The sequence below is a fragment of the Elephantulus edwardii genome, unplaced genomic scaffold, assembly GCF_000299155.1.
Source record: "Elephantulus edwardii isolate Elephantulus edwardi_28Jun2011 unplaced genomic scaffold, EleEdw1.0 scaffold00029, whole genome shotgun sequence".
NCBI classification, from domain to species: Eukaryota; Metazoa; Chordata; class Mammalia; order Macroscelidea; family Macroscelididae; genus Elephantulus; species Elephantulus edwardii.
In genome coordinates, this window is record NW_006399779.1 from 13147223 (window position 1) to 13171604 (window position 24382).

At 43.6% G+C, this 24382-nt stretch overlaps 1 protein-coding gene across 2 annotated transcripts; it reads left to right on the forward strand.

Moving 5' to 3' along the window:
- The first annotated feature begins 456 nt into the window (after nucleotides 1-456).
- Nucleotides 457-24382, forward strand: EHF (ets homologous factor). 2 transcript variants are annotated; one of them, XM_006883749.1, is made up of 9 exons: nucleotides 457-553; nucleotides 4826-5071; nucleotides 8973-9035; nucleotides 11447-11515; nucleotides 11626-11694; nucleotides 11942-11944; nucleotides 21101-21160; nucleotides 24002-24197; nucleotides 24283-24382. In XM_006883749.1, the coding sequence occupies exons 1-9, from the start codon at nucleotides 457-459 to the stop codon at nucleotides 24380-24382; spliced, it is 903 nt and encodes a 300-aa protein (XP_006883811.1). The 2 variants fall into 2 exon arrangements, with proteins under 2 accessions (XP_006883811.1, XP_006883812.1); XM_006883750.1 differs by lacking the exon at nucleotides 11626-11694.

Below are 24382 nucleotides of genomic sequence, written 5' to 3' on the forward strand. Positions count from 1 at the left end.
GCTGCAGAGGTGAGCTGGAATGAGCGACCCACTGATTACAGATTACAGGCACAGGTGCCGACACTGGGCCTCAGCAGGCTTGGCTTTTCCTTCATTTAAACTCCCCTTTAAACCAAATCTCTTTGGCATTTTCACTTTTGTAAAACACTTGGTCGCTGGCCAGCCTCGCCCAGTGAGCAGGTATTGCGTTTTCCTCCCACTTCATTCCTGATCAGCGATTATTCATTTGTGAATGGGTGGCTGTAAAAACTTGCCTCATGCATATGAAAATCGAACCTGGAAATTTTTCATTGCGAGGGAGCTTTGCTTTTACTGGAAAAGGAGGTGGCAACGTGTCTTTCTGGAGGCAGGGGTGAAAGGACAAATTTTGGCTTTTCCTTTTATGATCTGTACTTTGAAATGATGTTTAACAGAGGTGACTCTAACTGACGAGGTGGCTTGATCCCCTTGCAGATCATGATTCTGGAAGGAAGTGGTGTAATGAATCTCAACCCCAGCAACAACCTCCTCCACCAGCAGCCAACCTGGGCAGACAGCTACTCCACGTGCAATGGTAAGGGGGCCAGGAAGAGTTGTGTCGCTTCCTTGGGATTCTCCACTTACTTATATGATGCTTCCTCTCTCAACTTAAATGTTTGAGGGGGGGAAAAATAAATGCAGACTTGGCTTAATGGATGTCAGGAGTTCCATTGGGGATGGGAAAATGCCTGAAGCTAAACTTCTCTGTATAGTTCCAAACAGAAGCTCTTATTTAAGGTGCTGGGTGGGCAGCCTGGCAGAAAAGAGTGATCTATGAGATGCCCAGAGGGAAGGCTACCTGTTGAAGCTTTTAAAAGAGTTTGGCTGGAATATCAAGATAAGATAGATGAGGGGTGTGTATGTTTCTGCTTATCTGTGTATGCAAGCATGCAGACTCAGACACGTACACACACACACACACACACACACACACACACACACATTGAGCTTGAGGAGGACAGGGACATAGCAGCTTCCTACTTTTATTTCATCTTCTGCTAACACTCCTTTGTAAGAGAACAAATGTTATTATATTAATACCATAACAGGTGTTATGATGCATTTTTTTTTAATCTAATACATAAGTTTTTAGGAGAAGGAAGGAGGAGTAATCTTAAACCTAGCAGTGGGGTTTATAGAGAATTTGGAGATCGAACCTGCTCTCTATAGGAGCCAAACAAAGTTTGTTGTTGAGTTAGGGGCTCCCCGTTTGGCAGACCAGTGTGCATCAGAAGGACAGGGGAGGCTCCGAGGCCACACCCACCTGCTGCTAATCCTAAGGACTCTAATGTTCTTTTCTCCTTGGAAAGGTGGAGAAAGGCTGTTGGCAAGCACAGTCTGGCAGGCTGGAGTGAGAAGTTCGCGTGTATTCTTACTGAGTTGGTTCTAATAGGACAGAGCAGAATTTCCCCTCCCAATGTTTCCAATCTTTACAGAATTTGACTGACATATCTCTCTGTCATGGAGTGGGTGATAGGTTCAAACCACCGACCTTTCAGCTAGACACTTCATACTCAGTCACTCTGCCACTAGGGCAAGAGAATCATGGGAGGGTTATATTCCCAACCAGCAGCTGCATGTGGAACTCTGCCTCTTTTTTTAATGTTTTTGGAACCTCAGGCACCTATAGTTGAAAGTTTGAGATGTACACTTCCCTTCATCAATGGTCATCTCACCAAAGGCTGCCCTTCCTGAGCAGTGACATTTTCTGTTGCAGCATTCCCTATGGGGATTGAGAAAGAGGATTCCAAGTAGAGCAAGGAGGTTCTTCAGACTGCAAAATCTTTGAGATCCCCAGGCTCCTCTGCATAGTTGCAGAAATTCAGTTGTCTATACATAAGAAGGATCAAAGACTTGAGAGTCATTAAAAAAAAAATACAACCCACAGCTCATCTTAGGACATCTACCTGTGTATAGAGATACCAGGAAGTGGAGCGGTATAGAAACATGGAGTCTAAGCTCTGTACATTTGGGAAAGTTTCTACATAACTATAATGCTGCACTTGGTATTTCCAGCCCTTGCCCACCTTCAAGATGCAAGCTGAGACAAGCAGGCTACTTCTGCTTGACCAAGAGAGATAAGGCGTGAGGCATACACTGTGAATGGCAACATTGCCAATGACTTTCACCTTCTCGTTCTAAATTAACTTGACCTCTTAATCTTAGTGCTTCTGAAGTTTGGAAGTAGTGGGTGGATTCAGATGGAGAGGAGTAAGAGCGAGCTTAGAAAGCTCCCTCCCTCAGTCTCTCCGCTCCGGGCGTTGAAGGCCAGGCCGTAGGCATTGTGAGGGTCACGTCTTTCCGAGCTCTGTGGTACCTTCCCATTCCACGTGTGTCCACAGAGCAGTAGCACTAAGGAGCTTATTAGAAGTGCAGAACCAAAAAAAAAAAAAAAAAGTGCAGAACCACAGGTCCTTCCCTACACCCATAGAAACAGAATCTGAGTTGGGTGTTTTGTTTTGTTTTGTTTTTAATTAATTTTAATTATAGTTTACAGAGACTCTGGATTTCCATTCATTCATTGTTGCACTTTTCTCCCTCCACCCCAGTTTGCTTTTCTCTTTGAAAAGTAAAACAAAAATTCTTTCATTGGTCTAAAATCCCTCTCCCCAAGTTCACTGCACTATGCAGCCTTCGTTTTGAAAAGTAAAAGAAAAATTCTTTCATTGTTATATAATCCCTCCCCCAAGTCCACTCCACTATGATTTTAAAAATAGTCCTTGATGATTCTGAGTCACATTCAAATTTGAAGAGTGCTGATCTAGCCAGCATGACCTTGAAGAAAAGGGTTTGAGATTGGAACAGTTTACTTGCACTATGATTCCCTTTCGGTCCCTCTTTGAGTCCTTGCCAAGTTTCATTGGATTTTGCATGCTTCAGCTTGGTGGGGTGCAATGGTACCTTATCTTGTCCCTTGCCTTTCACCTTCCCTAGAAGAGAGATTTTCCCCTTGGCTTCTACTTTCTCTCAGCCCTGTCAAGATTACGCACTAGTTTTAGACTTCATCTTCTATATGCCCAAGTGAGCATGATGGACTCATATGGATAGATTGTTAGCACAAAGTGGGCTCGGCCATATTTTTTGGCTTGAATGAGCTTTACATCATCACTACTATTTGAATTAACCACCTTTGAAATGTGCCTCTCAACTCTACTGGATCCCCACATTAGCAACAAATTCTTCAGCAACAAATTGCGTTAAGTAAATATCTAGTGAGCACTTGCTCTGGCAAGGTCTCAAAGGAAGGGTCATAGGAGGTACAAGGTGAGCACGATGGAATCTATGACCATGAGCATACAATTTACAAGGTCGAATAAGACAGTACGTGGAGGTTGCCAAACTTCTGTTATGAAAAGCAGACCATTGGCATAAACCATTAGGAAAAGTACCAAGCAAGTCTTTTGGAGACTCAGAGGAGTGTGAGTCCTCGAAGTAAGATCGAGGGCATTAGTGATTGCTTGATGGGGTGGTTGGAGTTTGAAAGGGTAGGAATTCAACTGGGAACAATGGATAGAATATAAACTGAGCTGAAGAAATAGCATAGATATCCATGCTATCCGCAGGTCACTTGAAGAATAGAGCCTCACTTCCTTCATTCATTTCAGTGACTAATGGGCAGTTACTAAAGGTAAAGCAGCAGGCCAGTGACCTCACAGTAGCTATAATGTCCATTGTAGGAGGGTGGGGAGAGCCTGGCACAGTTAGCAGATAAGGAATCGGAACCATTTTGAGAGAGAACAAACAGTGGAAAAAAGAACCTTAATTGTTTTAGTCGTTTGAGTCTTAGGTATGTATGTATAGGGGGAAAAAGAAAACAGAAAGCGTGAGAGGAAGTCTGAGAATGGGAGAAGAGAGAGATAGGTTGCTGTGGATGAAAAGCTAATAAATAGTTAAAAAGGATAACGACACATTAAAGAGTCATAGCGGTGCAGTGTTTACAATGCTCAGCTGCTACCCAGAAGGTTGGTAGTTCGAAGGGTGGCAGTCTGTTTCCATGGAGGTCCTGGAAACCCTGCAAGGTCGCTATGGGTAAAAATTGACTTGATGACAGTGGAGTTGATGTTTGGTTGATTATCACGAACACTTCAGCTGCCATGGCACGTCTTTGTCATGGGAAAAAATGTGCTCAGAGCACTTAAAAGTCTCACATCCTCTTCACCAGACACCTGCCATTGTTGTTGTGTGCAGTCTAGTCGTTTCTGACTCATGGTGACCCCATATGATAAAGTCATATACATACATAGGGTCGCTATGAGTTGCAAACGGCTCAACGGCACATAACAACAACAACAACAACAACAACAACAACAACAACTTACTTATTGCCATAGAGTCAGAACCAACTCATAGCTGACCCTCGCATGAGTTTTCAGAGGCTGTAATTTGCATGGAAGGCTGTTGTTCCATTTCCTCCCTTGGAGCAGCTGGTGGTTTCACACTGCCTACCCTATAGTGTGTTCTGGGCTGTTATCTGTGTGAGGGCAGCCAGCCAAGTCTTTCTCTGGTGAGGTCTCCAGCAGGGTTTGATCTGTTAACTTTATGGTTAGCAGCTGACTGTTTAACTCCTGAGGCACCATGACAGGATGATAGGATAATGCTTGAGGGCCAACTGCTTGGCCTCCACCACAAGGAGGGGAAAACCCATGCATCCTGGAGCCTTCTCCAGAGCTGGTCTCACGCCCTCTGATGCAGGTGAATGGTGGGTGGTACTTTCTATGACCTCACAGGCCTGTGAGTCTCCTTGTCTGAGGTTACCGGCCACAAACACACATCACTCAAGCGATGCTCTCCTATTGTGGTTTTTCAGTTTCCAGTGGGTTTTTTGGAGGCCAATGGCATGAAATCCACCCTCAGTACTGGACCAAGTACCAGGTGTGGGAGTGGCTCCAGCACCTTCTGGACACCAACCAGCTCGACGCCAGCTGTATCCCTTTCCAGGAGTTCGACATCAGTGGTGAACATCTCTGCAGCATGAGTTTGCAGGAATTCACTCGGGCGGCAGGCTCCGCAGGGCAGCTCCTCTATAGCAACCTGCAGCACCTCAAGTGGAATGGTCAGTATCTCTCGCTTCAGCCCCAGGGGGTGGGGGTGGAGGGGCGGGGCAGGTGTGAGCAGGGTCTCCGGCTCACCTTCAAATGGCTGTTTCTCAAGAGAGAAAAAGAAAGGAGGAGAAAGAACGGAATGAAACCTAGAGTGCAAGGGTGTCTAGTCCCATCATTTGTGTATTTATATAAAATATTAAATTAATTTCTATCACTACTTACTTACTTACATACTTTGGTCATGTTGTAAGGAGGGACCGGTCCTTGGAGAAGGACATCATGCTTGGGAGGGTGGAGGGACGGCGCAGGAGGGGAAGGCTCTCTATGAGATGGATTGATTCAGTGACTGGGGTAATCGGGATGGGTGTATCGGAGATGGTGCGATTGGCACAGGACAGAGCAGAGATTAGGGCTGTTGTACATAGGGTCGCTATGAGTCGCAAACGACTCGACAGCACATAACAACAGCAACAACAACAACTTACATTATTGCCATAGAGTCAGAACCAACTCATAGCTGACCCTTGCGTGAGTTTTCAGAGGCTGTAATTTGCACAGAAGGCTGTTCCATTTCCTCCCTTGGAGCAGCTGGTGGTTTCACACTGCCTTCTTTTGGGTTGACAGTACAACTCCTGACTCACTAAAGCTTCAGAGTTCCCATTCAGTCTATTTTTTTCTTTCTTCCCATTTAATTTCCCCCCCCCCAATTCATTCATTGTTGCACATTTTCCTCCCTGCCCATCCCTCCCCTCTAGTTAACTTTTCTCTTTGAAAAGAAAAAAACAACAAAACTTTCATTATTATACATAGGCCCCACCCCTGCCCCCAATATCCACAGTCCATTTACTATGCATTTCTTTTTCTGGAATCTTGTCATGAAAATAATAATAATAATAATAATATCTAATCATATATTCCTTTTAAACAGTTCTCTCACTCATCTGTTTCAATGCAGTATACATTATTTATCCCCTCTTTTCTTAGGTTCTCCCCCAACCCCGATGTCAATCCTGTTTTACAACAGTGGCACTATGCAGTATTTGTCCTTTTGTGACTGAGATATTTCACTCAGCATAATGTCCTCTAGGGTCATCCATATTGTATACTATTTCATGACAAAATCCAACATTCTTTCCTGATTAAAATGCCCACTCACTCTTATAGTGATGTTAAGTTTCAAGGAGATGAGGGCCTCCTAATTATTAGCAGAATACTCTCTGTTTTCAGAAATCCTTATTTTCTTTCCCTTATGTTAGGATTTGATAGTTTAATTCCCAATGACTGACTTGTTAAAGTGCTCAGCGACTACTTATTTATTAAAGATGATCAAGTTGTTGTTGTTGTGTGCTGTTGAGTTGATTCTAACTCCAGAGGACTCTGCATGACAGGGTAGAATTCTCTCTACGGTTTTCTAAGCTGCAGTCATCCTTATGGGAGCAGGTTGGCAGGCCTTTCCCCCTCACCATGGAGCTGCTGGGTGGGTCCAAGCTTCCAACCTTTCTGTTGGTAACCCAGCACAAATCTCTTATACCACCCAGGGGCCTTAATGGGCTCCAAACAACACAGCAGACCTATATTTGAAGTTTGGTAGGGAGAAAATCTCACACTGTTTCAGTAGAATGCTAAAGGGTACATGACTCAAAACCAGGTTAGAAAGCTGCTGTGAACATAGGTGGGATGTTTTTGCAGTACTTTCTGGAATTGGTGCTACTTTAAAATTTCCAGTGTCTCCCCAAAGTCTCACCTCGCTTGAGCAGACCAGTGTCCCAGATACTGTACACACACACACACACACACACACACACACACACGCACACTTTGCATGAACTTATGAGATGCTCATCCTGCAGACTATATGGCACTCTCCCCTCGTAATGTTGTTGTTGTTGTTGTTATGTGCCGTCGAGTCGTTTATGACTCATAGCGACCCTATGTACAACAGCCCTAAACCATTCTCTATCCTGTGCCAATCTCATTGCCTCTGACACACCCATCCCGATTACCCCTGTCCCCTCATAATAACAATTAAAAACCAGCCCCTCTGTGAATTACAGACAACCTGTAAAGCAGTAATGGCTAAGACTCGTGAGCTGGCCCGGCTGTGTTGGAAAAAGTGTTTCTGGTATTATAGGCAGAACCAAAGCCTGGCAGGTAGCTGGGTGCTGAGAAGTAGGATATTCAGGCCTGAGAACCCGATTTCACTTTGGTATCTGCCTTCCACACAGAGGAAGGCATCTTTTGGGAGCAGCGTCAGGCACTTTATATGTCTTCAGTAGGCTGGCTGCCTTCTTCCCGTCACCCCATAAGGTTGTCTTGCTGCTCTCTCTGTCTCCTTTTTTTTTTAATTAGGACCAAGCTAAACAAGGCTCTATAAATAACTCCCAAGAACCTTCAGAAAGAGCAGACTTATGCTTAAGGAATTAAAAACATTTACCTCCCTACAGCCAATTAAATCCACTCCTTTAAAGCTTTGCCCTGATTGAAGCCTAAGGTGAGGAGGCCAGGGAAGTGCTGTGTCCACCCTCGACCTTCAGTCACTTGTCTGACCCCACACATGCTAAATGCTAAGGACTTACAAGATTCCTCACAGTGGTTTTCTTGTTTTTGCAGATGTTATGTTAACTTAGATTTATTGTTGACTTACTTATGTACTAGGCACTCTAAGTGAATGGGCTTATGTAATGACCTGACGAGAGAAAAGAATGACTATTACACCCATTTTACAGATGTGAAAACTGAGGGCCAGGAGGTCTAAAGACTGAGATATTTACAATCTACCTGGAGAATAGATATCCTCAATATTAAAAAATGACTAGAGATATTGTAAGAAAATACAAGGGCAATGTATTAGAATTTTGTAAATAAACTAGTATAAAATGAAAAAAAGTAAAAATAATACAAGGGTGTGTGATCTGCGCTGCTAGTACATATATGTACTCAGGGCATAAAAAGAGACAGATTATTGCGTTTAGTCAGATACATCTCACAGATTGAATCTAATAAAAATAAATAAACAAGCAAAGCCACAGTGGCTATCTTAGAGCTGCTTCTAACACATTCAAGCCCAAGTGAGACAGAGCAGAACTGAGATCCACAGTTTTCAACGGAGGATTTTTGGGACTAGATTGCCAGACTTTTCTTCCAAGGAGCCTCTGGACAAACTCAACCTGCCTCTCCTTTGATCAGGAGTGGTTCTTGTTAAATGTTTATGTCCTTCGAGGACTCACAGTGAAGGTGGGCTTGATTAAATCAAAGAGGAAGCAAGCCAGTGAAATGAAAATGTTTTCCCATGTTTTATTTTAATTTTGTATCAGATCTTGGTATTGTAAAGCACTATAGAGGACATCAAATGGTTTTATCTAGTTCAATCACCTAAATTTAGAGATGGAGAAACTGAGACCCAGAAACAACAACAACAACAAAAATTAACAAACTTCACTGCTGGGTTGGAACTGATTCCTAATTGGCCCTCCCTTGGATTTTGGGCTGTAAGTCACAGAGGAGGAGATTGCCCATCCTCCTGCCTGGCACGTGCTTATGGATTCAAACCTCCAGAAAGACATGAGTGTACCTCCTGAGGGATGATGCCAACAGTGCTCCCTGCCTAACAGCCAGTAGTAGAAAAACTGGTCTCCTCATTCTGAAGTTGTGGTCCCCCACAGCAGATGCTTTTTCTAAATAGTTCCATACTGGCTTCATTGGGTACCCGTGTCCTGGATATCTGATCTTCCAGGGTCGAGTCTCCAGGCTTGAGCGTGCAGAGTTTAAGAAGGGTTTGCCCAAAAACAAACAGAGGCTGAAGGGCAGTCGGCTTAGCCAAGGATCTTCGAAGCAGCTAGCTCTGTCCTTGTTCAAGGATCAGGTTTGGGCCACATGGAAGCCCTTCTGACTCTCCCTCTCTGTCCCTCACAGGCCACTGCACCAATGATCTGTTCCAGACCACACACAATGTCATTGTAAAGACGGAACAAACCGGTGAGTAGGAGCAGGAACAGATCAAAGAAGTCAGTGTGGCTAGGCACAGTCCTGGGGAGGACCGCACAGGAGGGGTGTGAAAGAGAGCCTGGGGTACGATGGACCCAGGGAGGCCTCTGCCCTGACTGTCTACAATGGGCCAGACAACACAGGGAGCCTTTCCCCTTGTCCTTGGGGCTGGTGACCATGACCTATTTCTTCCTCACCTTTCGCTATTCCTCCGACATCATCTAGGTCCATATCTAGTGAGAATGCAGCATCGACCCTAAGCCCCCTTCTTACCACAAACGGTGAGGAGATTTGGTCAAGTTAGAAAAAGCAGGAGAGAAGAGGAAACAAAATGTCTTCTCTGAACCTCCCAAGAACAAGAGAACAGAGCATAATGCATGGAGATTTGGGGGAGTGCTTGGGAGATGCTATAGGGGTGCTTGGACGCAGCTGTGGAAGACAATTTTTAGTTCACTTCTGCATGAGTGCTAACCTTCTGGACTTTAGGCTGAGCCTAGTATTCATAGTATCTGCATTTCATTTTGTCTTCCCCTGCCCTGAATCTCTTCCCATGGGAGTTTCTGTGGGTCAGAAGGGGGGTATAACTGGCCTGATGGGAGAAGCTGCTGCGCTGAGTTTTGCCCTACTTGGGTCTCATTGCAGGATGACCTTTGGCCTATGATCTCTCTCTCTAAAGACAGTTAGTAATACAAGGATCCCCAAGCCCCTGGGTCATGAGAAACTGTGCAATTGCATTGTCTACAACTCCCGACTTTCATGTCCACGCCCCTAACCTGGAAGCCATGTGGGTCCAAGCTTGCTACAGGTCTCCCTAGTGTGGCGTGCCAATCACCAAAGACAGAATTTGACCTCAGGGTGATTTGTGAGTCACTTGGGGCTGGAACTGGCCCCATGCAGTTTAACCTACTCTTTTATAAGGGGCTGGCCTACCATTATTAAAGGAAAAACAATAGCTGCCGAGCATCTCCTTAGCCTTTCCTAGCCCTGCCCTTCCCCACAAGACACCAGGAGCAGGGCTACCTGCATGGTCTGAGCTGGGCACATAGGTCTGCATGTCCTAGACATGGACACAGGACTTGACTGACAGTACGATGCCACCTCCCTTTGGTGACCAAACAGAATCATGGGTGGTATTGGAGAGGTCTCAAATAACTTGGTAATTCCTCCTTGACCAGCCAGACATTCTTGTGGTGCCAGCTCAGAAAAGCTGAACTGAAGGGTGGGGAAAGAGGTCCACCCTGGGAGGAGGGGAGTCGAGGCTTCTCGAGGGACCAACACCCCCAAACGTCTTTGGTTCAGTTTGTTTTCAGAGACAACAACAGGTGTACGAGGTGACCAAACAAGGAGTGAGGGTGTAACCCCAAAAGATATTGGGCTTGGGGTGTCCAAACACGTAGCTATTAGTTAGAATACCAGCTAAATCCCTATGTCGTAAACAGGAGGACTTAGCCAGTGAGTCAGGGTTTATACCATTTACACTGTAAAAACAAAAGGAAACTCGGCCAGCAACTTCAGAACCTGGGCAGGAGGGGCTCTGAGGGCAGCCTCCATCTGTGAAGAGACAGAAGCCAGAAGTGCTTCATGGGGATGAGGTGGGCACTCAGGCCAGATCTTACAGCTCTTGGCCAGTCAGCAGAGAAAATGCTTCTGTTGGAGACCAGCCCAGAACTGGGGGTTGTGTAGGAGTTGGGCTTCACTGGGGTGGGCGGAGGGGAGTTTCCTTTGAATCTGAAATCTGGAGAGTTAATCAGAGTGGGACGTGCTTACTGTGCAAACTGAAGGGAGAGGGAGGGGACAGATGGTTTCTCCTCAGAGGTGAGGCGATGGTGCCCACTCTTAAATGTTCTTTGCTTGATTTTGTAACAGTCTTGTCCCTTACTTCACCTTCTTTCTGTTTTGAGAATAAATGTCACCCTTACATGAATTGAAGGAACACTGGTGGGAGGGGATGTCCTCTAACTCGGGGTGAGACACTCTGGACTTCAGCACTGAAGAAACTGTGATAAGACTGAATAGGTCTTTTCTGAAAGACACATCTTCAATTCTCCCAAGAAAACAGTAGCGGGGAGGGGAAACCCCACCATTGAGCCTCTGCTGTAAATTCAGTTGCCCCAGATGAGAGTTTCTGGTATAAGAATGCTCTGGTGAATATATAGGCTGTAAGAGAACCCCTAGCCCAGGGACTTACTACCTGCCATGTACAGGCTGAGAGAATTCCCAGGAAGCCAAGTCATTAATCTAGATAAGACTCACTATTGCAATTTCCCTCAAAGAACAGTAAAGGGCATATAAGCCAAAGCTATAGTAAAACTCAGTTTCCCCAGGAAACAGAAGTACATTGAGGTAACATTAAAAAGCTACAGTTGGCCCATGCTGAACTGTCCATTCTCTGTCCTTCGCAGACCCTTCAATCATGAACACTTGGAAAGAAGAAAACTATTTATACGACACCAACTATGGTAGCACAGTAGGTAACTAACTCCCCAACAAATCAGGCCCTTTTATAATCTTATTCTGTGCAACAAGCCACGGTGTTATAAAGAGGGGGCTCTTAATTCCCTTTATCTTTTCATCATCACAGATTTGTTGGACAGCAAAACATACTGCCGGGCCCAGATCTCCATGACAACTACCAATCACCTTCCTGTCGGTAAGTTATCCTGAGACTGAGAGTCTAATGCAAGAGCTTCCTGGGATTTAATGAGAATTACCAGGGCGCCATGCTTTTACATTGCGGGAGTCTTTCTTTTGAAAAGGTTGGGGAATGAGTGGAGTTCATTATTAATACCATTCACCGTCACTGAGTTGGTGCCAACTTACAGCTCCAACCTCCATTGGGTTCCCAAAGCTGTATGTGTTTACCGCATGAAACTGCCCTTCTTTCTCTTACGGAACAGCTGGTAGATTCAAACGGTCTACTTTTTGGTTAGCATTACAACATGTAATGCACCATTCCACCAGAGTTTCTTATCTGCTTATAAGAGGTCTGTTTTTAAGTCAATATTTATACACTGAAGGTGACCAGCAGGGCATGTCCAGAAAAAAGTGTGTCTCCAGAGAAATCTCTTCTCCACGGTTGTTCAAGCTTTCAATTCTTCCCAACAAATACTTGTTCACAGAAAATTAGCTTTATTTCTTTAAATTTTTTAAAAATTAGTTTTAATGAAAGTTTACAGAGATTTAGGGTTTCCAGTCATTCATTGTTTCACTTTTCTCCCTACCCCGCTTCCTCCCCTCCAATTCACTCTTTTCCTTGAAAAGAAAAAGAAAAACTCTTACATTGTTATTAAATCCCTCCCCCCAAGTTCACTCCACTATGCAATCTTTACGCTGGACTTGTGTAATGACAAGAATACCCATTCATATGTCCCTTTTAAACAGTTCTCTCCCTCATCTGTTTCAATGCAATATATTATTCACAAACTAGTATGCTTCTAAGGCAAGAGATTATATTTAAATTTCAACAAATTACGTTTGGATTAGGTGAAAAAATATCTAATAGTAGCGTGTAGAGGTAAATGAAGCTGTGGTAATGGTCCCAGAGGGTAAATTGGGAAATGCTGGAACCACTCCAAAGGACGATCTTTTATCATTTTTTAAGTTTATCTTGGTGGCTCATCTGTTGAATCACCTGAACGTTATGAATAATATTCACATTGTTGTTGTGTACCAGAGAGTCTGAACCCACCCACAGTGGACCCTCCGGTCGGTTTTCAGAGGCAGTTAATCACGTAAGAGGAATTTGCCCATCTTTTGCCTGTGAAGCAGCTGGTGGCCTCAGACCATGTACCTTCAGGACTAGAGCACAGCTTCTTGCTACTAGGTCACCAGAGCTCCTGTGTTCACGTTAGTTATATCTAATCTTAGCCTTCTGGCTGAAATTGCATTGAATTGGAAGCTCTCCATGACTTTCAATTAAGTTTACACTAAGAAGGATATCATATTGAGAATGTTACTGTTGTTATGTTGTTATTGCTGTTGTATGCCATCAAGTCAAAACTCATCTGTAGCTAACCCGTTAGCAGGTTTTCAGAGGCAGTAAATCACAGGGGAGGGGATTGCCCAACCTCCTACAGAGCAGCTGGTGGGTTCTAACCGCATGCCTTCGGGATTGCAGCATAGCTTCCTACCACTAGGCCACCAGAGCTCCCTGTAGGAGGGGGATTTTCAGATTCCTCCCCTATCACAAATGTTATTTGTTGTTGTTGTTGTTGAGGGAAATCGAGTGGAGTACAACTCCTAGCGACCCTATGAAAACAGATCTGAATCCTGTCCAATCCTTGCACCATTACAAATAGGGATGTTGAATAGCTGCCCTTTAACTTGGGTGTGAACTTCTGGATCACTTTGAGTCTTTGATATGGAGCTTTGACAAAGTGACATGTTCTTCTGGAACTAGATCTGAGGCAATTTCAGAAATGAGATTTCAGTAAGTTTTTGTGATGTGAAAAGGACACCAACCCAACAACAATCTCTTTGTTTTGGTGCTTTGTTGTTAATGTGGGCTTTGTGAGACCTGACATGCTAAAAGCTTTTGGTTTGAGTTTTGGTTCAGGTGAAGCTCCGTGGACGAGGCAGGGCTGGATGTTTGGTTCTGACTCACATCGAGACACCGAGTGGTTCTGTACCACCCTCACCCTCATAGCGATGGGCTACAGTCACTGTGCCAATCACCTTGTTGAAGGTCACACTCTTTTTTACTGATGTTGTTCTGAAGATACTGGCCTCTCCTGACAACATGCTAGTGCTTGAAACAAAATCTCTCCACGGTCACTCCTCAGGAGCTTTCAGGCTGTCCTTCTAAGATAAAATTATGCCTTCTTCTGGCAGGCCTTGGTATATTCAATGGTTTTTGCTAACATCATAATTCAAAGGCATCAACTGTTTTCCCATCTCCCTTATTTATTGCTCAGTTTTCACGTGCATAGAAAGCAACTGAAAATACCATTAATTGGCTCAGGTACACCTTAATCTCTAAAGTGATATCCTTGCTCTTTAGCACTTTAAAGAGAAACTTGACAGCAGATTTGTCCAATGTAGTATGCCATGTGATTTCTTGACTGCTACTTCCATAGATGTTGATTACAGATTCTTGACATCTTTGACAGCCAATCTTTTCTCTGTTTATGATAATGGTCCAGTTGTGAGGATTTATTGTTTGTTTATATTGAAGGGCAATCCATATGAAGGGCTGTTCTCTGAACTGAGGTGAAGAGTTGAGGCAAATTCATCTCTCTGTCCCCTTACCTTCCGTGTATGAGTCTAAGTGGTGAAATTAGGAATTAAATCAAACACTTGGAAGAGCCCTCAATGTCTTTTCATTTGAAGGGAAGTAGCCTCAATCAGGGAATAGTTTCTGTGACAAAAATTGTTGCCGTCCTGTCAGAACCTTGAGTTTCCAAACTGAGAAACCGTCTGCCTCTGACTTCCTCTCGAACTTCCGAAGGTGTCACCTCCCACATCCTTCCGGTTGGATCTTGACATCCGACATGAGATTCCAACTAAGAATAAGGTTCAACCAACCAGTTCCTGAGCCTCAAGCTTGCTAGATCTTGAGGAATCTAGGAAACCTTAAAGCCATAACCATAGTAATTCTACCCTTTACTGTATCCTGAATTACTTTCTAGCATCTCAGAATTTTTTGAAGATTTAAAAATTTTTTTTTTTTTAATTAAAACATAAATTGCTTTGGAGTCCACTCTGACTCATGGTGACTCCATGTATATCAGAATAGAACTCTGTTCCCTAAGGTTTTCAAGGTTTTCAGTGACTGATGACCACGTTTTTTCCCCTAGGCACCCATGGGTAGATTGGAACCTCTAATCCTTCAGTTACCATTGCCCAGAGAATGCTGAAAACAAAACAGAAACCAAATGCATTGTTGGGTGGATTCCAACTCATGGTAGTCCCATGTGTATCAGAGGCCTCCATGTACCCCTCCGGGCTTGCCATGGCTGTGTTCTCACACAAGTGGTTCACCAGGCCTTTCTTCTGCCTCCACGGAACAAGGGCATACTTTGAAATATTGCAAGTGCTATTCTAGACCCCTGGGATATAGCAAATGCCACAATAAAGCAAATTACACCATTCTTTTTTGGTTTCCCAGTGTATATGACAATTATGCATCATAATTCTTTAGTCTGTTAAGTGAGCAATAGCATGATGAAAAACATGTGAAATATTATGAGAATTATGGATGCAGAGACATGAAATGAGCCATGTGCTCACTTTGGGAAAATGGTGTAAGCAGACTTGCTCAACACGAGGTTGCCACAAACCTTCCATTTGTACTATCTGTGAATCTACATGCACTACATACACCGTGAAGCTAAATGCACAGAAATGCGCTATCTAAAAATATACTATCTGTGAAACATGATAAAGTGAGGCACAGTAAGACATGGTGTGCCTGTAGTCTTTCTCCAAAAGTTTTTAAATCTTTTTTTTTTTTTTCATTTCTTCTCTGCCCTCTACTGCAACTCTGCCGTTACAAAGCAGGCTGGAAAATGAGATAATCAACTCATACCATCTATGAGGAGGATAAAGAATTTATTGAGGGTCTGAGGTTGGTTTAGTGGCAGCCCTTCTGAACATTGGTATTAAGAGTTGTCCAGTTGGCTCTGACTCATAGTGATCCTTTGTCCAACAGAATAAAACTGCCTGTTCCTGCACTATTCTTAAAATCACTGCTATGCTTGAGCCCAGTGCTGAAGGGATTGTGCAAATCTTGCTGAGGGCCTTCCTCCTTTTAGTTGATGATCCCATTTACCAAGCGTGATGTCCTTCCCTAAGGATTTAGGCCTTGCATGGGCCAATTCTTTTCAGAATAGTTTAGACTCTATGGGATAGGAGCCAAATCCCCTCCAAGACCTTTGTCATTTGCCCGAGTCTTTGTCTGTGATGCTCCTACAAAGTGGAGTGCCATGCAACATCTTCCTGTGTTTCAATGCCAGTCCTAAGCTGAGCCAGGCGAGGCTCGCTGTAAACTGATGCCCTCTGTGATAAACAGGCAGGGTAGCTGCCTTTGTTTTGATTTCTCTATCATCTGCCCATGCCATAAAATGGCTGCCGCCAGTATTCCTGATCTGCCTGATACTCCTCGAGCCAATCACGCCAACTCAGGCTTGATGTGTTTATCCACGGACTTGTTGAGCCTAAAGCGAGGGTGGCACGGTCTATTATAACACTGAAATTTGTATATCCCGTAAAAAAAAAATGGCTCATAGCTGACTCATATGCAAATGCATCTAATCTTTGCTTCTTGGGAAGCAGCTTAGCTGAAGTCATGCCCTGGCACTTGCCTCAGAAGCCCCAGGAGGCTGCCGCTGCCGCTGCCGCTGCCTCTGCCTCTGCTGCAGCCCCTGCCCAGGACTGGACCTTGGCCTGGAGTGTTGGGAGCGGAGCAAGACAAAGCCGCGCTGGAAAACTCCCCCAGAGCCAGTCATTCTTTTATAAGAATGAATCATGTAACCACATGGCTCACTTCAAAGCTCTTGGTTTTTATTTGGGGGGAGGCCATCATATTAAAGTGGGGGTTTAGATCAAAAGATGGTGGTGCTACGGCAGTGATTCCACAGCTTGCCCCGGCACATTAGGGAGGGAAGAGGGGCTGAAGAGACTTGAGGGGTTTTCTGACTATTTTGCCTATTTTGTTTTTTATTTCCCCTCAGAATAATAGAAACATTTTTTTAAATTTTTTATTTGAGTAGTCATATTTAGACTCATGACGACCTCTTGTGTCACAGAGAAGAACTACTCCACAGAATTTTCTTGGCTGTCATCTTTCTGGAAGTTCATTTCTTCTGTGATACTACCAACGTTTAGGCTAGCAGTTAAGCAATCTTTTTTGTCCTTCCTTTCCTAAGCTGGATGGACGTCTAGCCTGTGTAAATGGCTGACGTATCAAAGAGAAAATTTTTTTTATGGCCTATATAGTCTGGGGATTTTAATTTAGACTCTCTAAGACTTTTAAGTGGATCGTGAATCCCCTGAAATGGTTTACAAAACTTTATGAGAAAACATTTTATTGGGAGAAACAGACTAAGCTCTTTATCTATTCACTACTGAACCTTAACCCTGAAGTAATTAGTTCTACTAAACCCATCTTTCTCTCAAGGAGCTATTGATAGATTCAAACCACTGGTTTTTGCTTAGCAGTGCAATGTGTAACACCACAAGAGTGTCTTAAAGAACTATTCAAACCCTCAAACTCAAACTCTTTGTTGTTGTATTGCAATTGACTCATAGCTGATGTTCCAATGGGTTTTCAGAAGCTATAAACTGTGTAGAAGGAGATTGTCCATCTTTCTCCCAAGATGCTGTTGGTGGATTTGAAATTCTGGAGAGGCACTGCCTCTGGGTGAGCAGTGCAACTCCCTAAGAGCTATGATACCATCGCTCCCTAGGTAAACAACAGGTTTGTCAATATGCTTAGAGACACTTGGGTTTTTCTGAACTCAACCCTGGCGCAGAAATAATGGCCCTTGCGTCCCTCCTGGATGCCATTTGCAGGGAGGTTTGCTTATGGCCTGCTGGGTAAATGCAGCTCTTTGTCTGCAGAACAACGCGGCCCTGTTAGGATGATGTATCACTGGGAAGCCTGGGTGGGTGCCAGACCTGTCGCAATATTGTCACATCCTGATGGGATGTTGCAACCTCTCTCTACAACCTACAGGGAGGGAGAGTGAGGGTTTTGTGCATTTCCTTTGAATTTGTCTTCACAGATTTCAAAGTAAACGGAGACAGGTGCAGGCCTCCCTAACCGCAGTGCCAGCAGAGGAATCTGAACCCGCATGAGAGGCTTCCCTTTTGTCCAGATCTTGTGAAATCTCTCTCCTCCTACCTGCCGTGACACTTACAGGGAGCTTTAAGAGAAACTGCTTGGAGCCCTGAGTCATGACAGACTGAACGATCAGATAGGCAAATGGGTCCAGGCACATTGGGAAATACAGAATTATCAAATTGCAATTACTTATTTCTCACTTATTTCAGAGCTAATGAATTAATCCAGCAACTTAGAACCAGAGCAAATACATTTGAAAATGCTTGTGCAAGTTGGTGGCAGATTCCCTAGGGACTCGTGCAGCCAACCTAAAGGCAGCAACTCTGTAGCAGCAGTGCAGTGGAAAAAGATGGGCGGTCTTTGGTGCAATTTACAATCTCAGAAATCCAAAGGGAGTCAGCCATGAGTTGGTTCTGACTTGATAGTAACGAGAGAGAGAGAGAGAGAGCTCTGTTTGGTTTTCAGGTGCCCGCATTCTTTGGAAGAGTAATGATATATGCAAAGGTACTGCTTTCAAACACTAGGGAGCACATTCTGGCTCCCCCTTCCGGCTATGTGACTTTAGGAGAGTCACTTGACCTCTCTGTTTCTCAGTTTCTCTAGATGTAAAATATGAGACACTTTTCCCCCATTGTACCTCCTTTGTAGAGTTATTGAATGAATCAAATAAGGTATAAAATTCTCAATGCACAGCCTCAACTCAACTCAGCCTATCATGGCCATCAAGTCAAAATCAATTCATAGTTGACCTTTCAGAGAATTTTTAAAAGGTGAAGCTCTTGCTGCAGGTCAAGGACTGTCGTCTTCAATATGGATCGAAACGTACTATCAAGAGGACACCACTGGGCCAATTGGCAGCACCATGATGGATGGAGAAGAGATTAAGGTTGTTAACAGTTACAGTTAACAGTTGTTTGCTCGACTCCACAATCAACACTCTTGGTACCCACAGCCAGGAAATCAAAAGACGAATTGCGTTAAGTAAATCTGCTGTCAGGGACCTTTCCAGAGTACTGAGAAGCAATGATGTCAGTCTAGAGACTAAGGTGCGCCTAATCCAGGCCATCAGAGAGCTGGACAATGACTAACTATGACAGAAAAAGTATTGATGCCTTCGGGCTGTGGTGCTGGAGTAGAGTCTTGAACATACCATGGTCTACCAAGAAAACAAACGAGAGGGTGAAACTAAGTTTCTTCTGAGAGGCTAGGATTTTGAATCTCCGTCACACACTTTGGGCATGTGCCCAGGAAGGATCAATCTTTAGAGAAGGGTGGAGGGACAGCACAGGAGAGGAAGACCCTGGATGAGATGGATTGAAACAGTAACTAGGGAATGGGAATAGGTGTATCGGAGTCAGTGAGACTTGCTTTGGACAGGGCAGGATAGGGTTGCCATAAGTCACAGGTGACTCAACGGCACATAACAACAAATTAAATGAGAAGAGATTGACCATCACACTCCCACAGGGCAGCTGGCAGATTCTAATTGCTTGCTTTTGACTTGGCCGCCCAGCTCCTTATATACCAAGCTAGCAGGACGTAGTAAGTGGACAATGTTGTTAGATACTGTCAAGAGTCAATTTCAGCTCATAGTGACCCCATGCGACAGAGTAGAACACAAGGTTTCTTTGGCTATAGTCTTTATAAGAGCAGCTGACCAGATCTTTCTCCTGGGGAGCCACTGGGTGAGTTTTAGCCACTGACTTTTCAAGGACTTTACCATTGTACCACCAGGGTTTCTAAAGTGCCCAGAAGCAGCTGCTAATACTCTTAGCTTACTCTAATTGACAGCTAATGGCCAGTGGCTCCTAAACTTTTTTGAGTAATGTCCAGTGTGAAGAACTTACTAGATGCTATGATATCTCCCTTTTGTGCAGTTTCAGGAAGTCCCAAATGCCCTTAAACACCATACTTGACCACTCATGGATCCAAGAACGCCAGGGTATGAAGCCCAGGTGTAAACAGATGTTTATTTCATTATCATGATTTCTTAACAGAAATGGTTTTTGTGTAGAAACTCTTCTGTATTAAAATGGGCTGGTTTTTGATTGTGAAATGTACATTATGTTCATTTTTACGTGTAAGAGCTTTGTTGGTCTTTTTCTTGTTAGTGTTCTTCTATATTGTATCCCCTCTAGATCTCTTAGCTTTCTTTGTAAAAATGTTATGTTTCATAGCTTTGCCTCTGTTGTCTGCTCTTGGGTGATAGTTGCAAGGGTTAGGATAATGAGTCATTTGTTAAGCTAATCTATGTTTTTCCATAGTTCACTGTGGCCCTCTGCATTGGGCTTGGGCCAGTCAATGGCCCCTTTGTAAGGCTGATTAAAATGTAACTCTGGATGCCAAAAAGGGCATTCCTTCAGATTAAAAGTCATCTTTCTTAGTCATAAATGCTAGAATTTTTTTTTTCATTATGGAAAAAGAAAAAAACATCTTCTTACAACCTAAATCTTTCAGGGCCTTTCCCACCTCTCTTAGGATAAAAGCAAAAGTTCTTACAAAGCATCACGGACATTAATGATCTGTTCCACTCATTCTTTTCTGACTTCAACTCCTATACTTCATCACTTTGCTCACTGGCTTTCTGCTAATCAGCAGATATGCCAATTGCATATTGACCCCAAGACCTTTACTATCTTCATTCACAGAAGGCTCTTCCACCAGCTCTCTGCAGAGTTGTCTCCCTCATATCCTTCAAATTCCCTAATCAGAGCAATCACCTATGGCCACTTTCTTTTAAATCATCAGTTACACTATTTCCAGACATCTTGTCTCCACATCTTACACTCATTCTTTCCATAGACTTTAATATACGTTTTATTACCACATATTTCATATATTGCATGTTGTTGATGCTCAAAAAATAATAGTTAAATGAGCGGATGAATGGACTGTAAAAATAGAAGAACAACCAGTAAAACATGTATGGGGGTCTAAGGAGGGTAGGGGGGAGCAGGGGGGTGAGGGTGGGCAGGGGGGAAGTCACAGAGTTTGATGGGTAAAAGGAGTGGGGAAAGGAAATTGAGAGATCTGGCTGGGACCTGAAACGATGGGGTAATGGTGGTCATAATTCAATGGGGATTAGTTTCATAAAACACAATGTTTGGGAATGATTATAGGAAACAATGTGAATCAAAGCAAGTGTGAAACACAATGTATACACATTTTGTACACAAACCACTATAAAATGCTTTTTTTTTTAAATGAGCAAATGAATGAAATAGATAATTGTAAGAAGTATGTAAATTAAGCGACTCATTTTTCTTTTTATCAGAATCACCTGATATGAAAAAGGAGCAAGACCACCCTGCAAAGTCTCACACCAAAAAGCACAGTAAGTCGCCTGCGTGTATGGCTTTGAGCTCTTCTCTTCATTTAGATGTACCTGGTACTATGCTTTAGGCAGATGCTTGCCTCTGCTAGCTGCCTACATTCGCCACTTGTGACTAACGAGGTCCCTCATTTCTCCTTCGTTGCTGTCAAGTCAGAACTGACTCATAGCTGAACTTCCATTGCGTTTCCAACACTGTTATTCACACAGGAAGAGATTGCCCGTTTTCTCCCGAGGAGCCACTGGCTTTGAACTGCCAGAGAGGCATGACTTTAGGGTTAGCAGTACAAGATGGTCTGGCAAAATAACCTCTCCCATCCTTTCTCAAACTGGGCTCTTCTTCAGCATTTTGTTATGTTTGCCTGACAATGGAAACAGCCACCGAGTAAGAATTTCTTGCAGATGTGAAGTTACTAGAGATTTTCTTCTTCTAAAGATTGAGGGGTGGAGCAAAGAATATGAACAAGAGAAAGATGGAAAGAAATGATTAAGAATTCTTTTTACCCATCTATTGTAATGGTAAATTCTTCTACTGTGGAATCACTGTTCCCAAAAGATGAATGTTTATTCTCAAGATTCAATGCTGTTCCTTGGCAGTTGGGTTTTGCTTGTTGATAAAATCTTAGTGACAGTATGGGAACAATGAAGCATAGACCTTGCAATGGGAGATGGGAAGAGAGTTGCACCTAGAAATATATCTTTCTAAAGAAATAAAGATGATGTCAACTCTAGAAATTACAGGACATCTTTACTATTTGCTGCTGCAGCTAATTGCACAGAACTGAGTTGAAACAACCCCTAACTGGGGCACAGCAAGTTCAATGAGAGTAAGTTTGACCTTGGTTGTTCATCTCATCACAGTAGCTGCTTCATTTTCAAATAGCCTCCTGCCCTGCCCCAGGCTTTTACCTGACTCCATATACATTCTTTTCCCTAATATTATCATCTAGGAACTTCGGTGCCCTAGCGGTAAGGAGCTACTCTGCAATTACAAAAGCATGAGGTTCAAATCCACCAGCTGCTCTGCGGGAGAAAGATGGGCAATTTCCTCTCTTGAGATTAAACTGCTTCTGAAAACCCTTTGGAGGGTGAGCTATGTATTGTTGTAGAGTCAGTGGTACATAATGACAGCAACATACATGTTGTTTCTTTTAACCTACTTCTGTTTCTTTTTAATTTTTTCTATTACTCTGATTTATTTACAAAGTTTGAATATATTGTTTTTCACAAAAGATTCTCTCTTCCCTTTTCCTTCACTCCACCCACCCATTGAATTGTGCAACCCTATGATTAATAACCTACCTCCCCATCTTCACCCTTTTATTACCACCCTCCTCTCCACCTTGGTTCCTTATACTCATTCTACAATAATGGTTTTATACAGTATCTGTCCTTGTGAGACTGAGTTAGGTTACCCAGCATAATGCTCTCCAGTCCCTCCCAACTTAGGTAGTAATTTACAAAATTGCTCCTGCATGCTGTGTAGTACATTGTATGAAAGTACCACAATTCTCAATCCATTTGTTTGTGGTTGGACATCTGGGCTGCTTTCATGTTCTTGTGATGGTGAATAAAGTTGCTATGAACATAGGTGTACAAGTTTCCGTCCTCATTTTTTTGGGGTATATTCCAATTTCCTCCAATATATTCTTCAAGAAAAACCAAAATCATTGCTGTCCAGTTGTAACTGGCTCGTAGCTGATCTTCCCGTGGGTTTCTGAGCTGTGTGTCACGGGGAGGAAATCGCTCATCTTTCTCCCGTGGCGCCCATTTGTGAATTCAAACTGCCAGAGATGCCACTTTTTGATTAGCAGCAAACTCCCTATGGACATACCCCCAGGGGCCCCTAAATATGTTCTAGGGCCTCATAGTTATTCTCTTTCCCAATATAGTCTAGAAGCAACTAAGATGGTTGAGGTTTTAATATACGCAGTTCTCCAGGAAAGTAACAAGTCAAAATAAATTAGAAGTATTCTGTCAACAGGATTTAGAAGAAACTTTCCTTGTCTCATGAGACCTAACTGATCTTGCTACTTGTTAGCTGCATTCCCGTGGTCAAGTCATGTTAACTTTCTAGGCCTCCATTTTTTTGACCTGTGAATTAAAAACTTGAACTAGTGAAGGAAAAAAAAAAGGAACTAGTTTATTTTTCCAATGCCTTCTGATCTCCCTCGTGTGGTGGTGCTTGGTGATTCTGGGCTGTAATTTCCCAGGTGATTAGAGGAGAGGTGAGCATACTCTACTCCTTAGGGGGAGCTCTTGTGGGTTAGTGGTGAAGAGCTGTGCTGCTCACCCAAGGTACACGGTTCAAATTCACCAGCTGCTCCACAGGAAAAAGATGGGCGTCTCCTCCCACGATTTACAGCTTCGGAAAACCCACTGGAGGGCCAGCTGTGAGTTAGTTCTGACTCAATTGTATATAACAACTCATTTCCATATAATAACTCGATGATTCTCTACACATTTCTTTGCTGTTACATAGGCCACTAGGGGTGGGGGCATTGAGTTGCCTTTGAGTCAACTCAGACTTAAGCAACCCGGTGTGTGTCAGAGCAGAACTGTGCTTAATAGGGTTTTCAAGAAATGAGTCTCCAGATGTAGATTCCCAGGCCTTTTGTTCTGAAATACCTCTGGCGTGGGGGGTGGGATGGGAATGGGGGTGCGTATCTAGTCTTTCAGTGACTCATAAAGTGTGTTAACTATTTGCCCTTTCTCCCGAGGAGAAGCTATTAGATTCAAACCACTTGCCTTTAGGTTCACAGCACAACTCCTTACCCACTAGGCCACCAGAGGCCTTTACTCAGTGGGGAGGCCCAATAATAAACTCCCTTTCCTTTTGACCAGATCCTCGAGGGACTCACTTGTGGGAATTCATCCGCGATATCCTCCTGAACCCAGACAAGAACCCAGGCTTAATCAAGTGGGAAGACCGGTCTGAAGGCATTTTCCGGTTCCTGAAATCAGAGGCTGTAGCTCAGCTATGGGGGAAAAAGAAGAACAACAGCAGCATGACTTATGAAAAGCTTAGCCGGGCCATGAGGTGAGGAGGATCTTGTCCTAAAGAGCCTTTATTGAGCCCACAGCCTTGTCTGAGCAGTCACCTTACACGCTTTGCTTTGTCACAGATATTACTACAAAAGAGAAATTCTGGAGCGTGTGGATGGACGAAGACTGGTATATAAATTCGGGAAGAATGCTCGTGGCTGGAGAGAAAACGAAAATTGA

Excerpts from the sequence above, each read along its gene's own strand:
- EHF (XM_006883749.1), top strand. The coding sequence starts at position 457 with ATGATTCTGGAAGGAAGTGGTGTAATGAATCTCAACCCCAGCAACAAC. Across the intron at positions 9,036-11,446 it reads TGTAAAGACGGAACAAACCG|ACCCTTCAATCATGAACACT; the intron begins GTGAGTAGGAGC and ends TGTCCTTCGCAG. Across the intron at positions 21,161-24,001 it reads GTCTCACACCAAAAAGCACA|ATCCTCGAGGGACTCACTTG; the intron begins GTAAGTCGCCTG and ends CCTTTTGACCAG.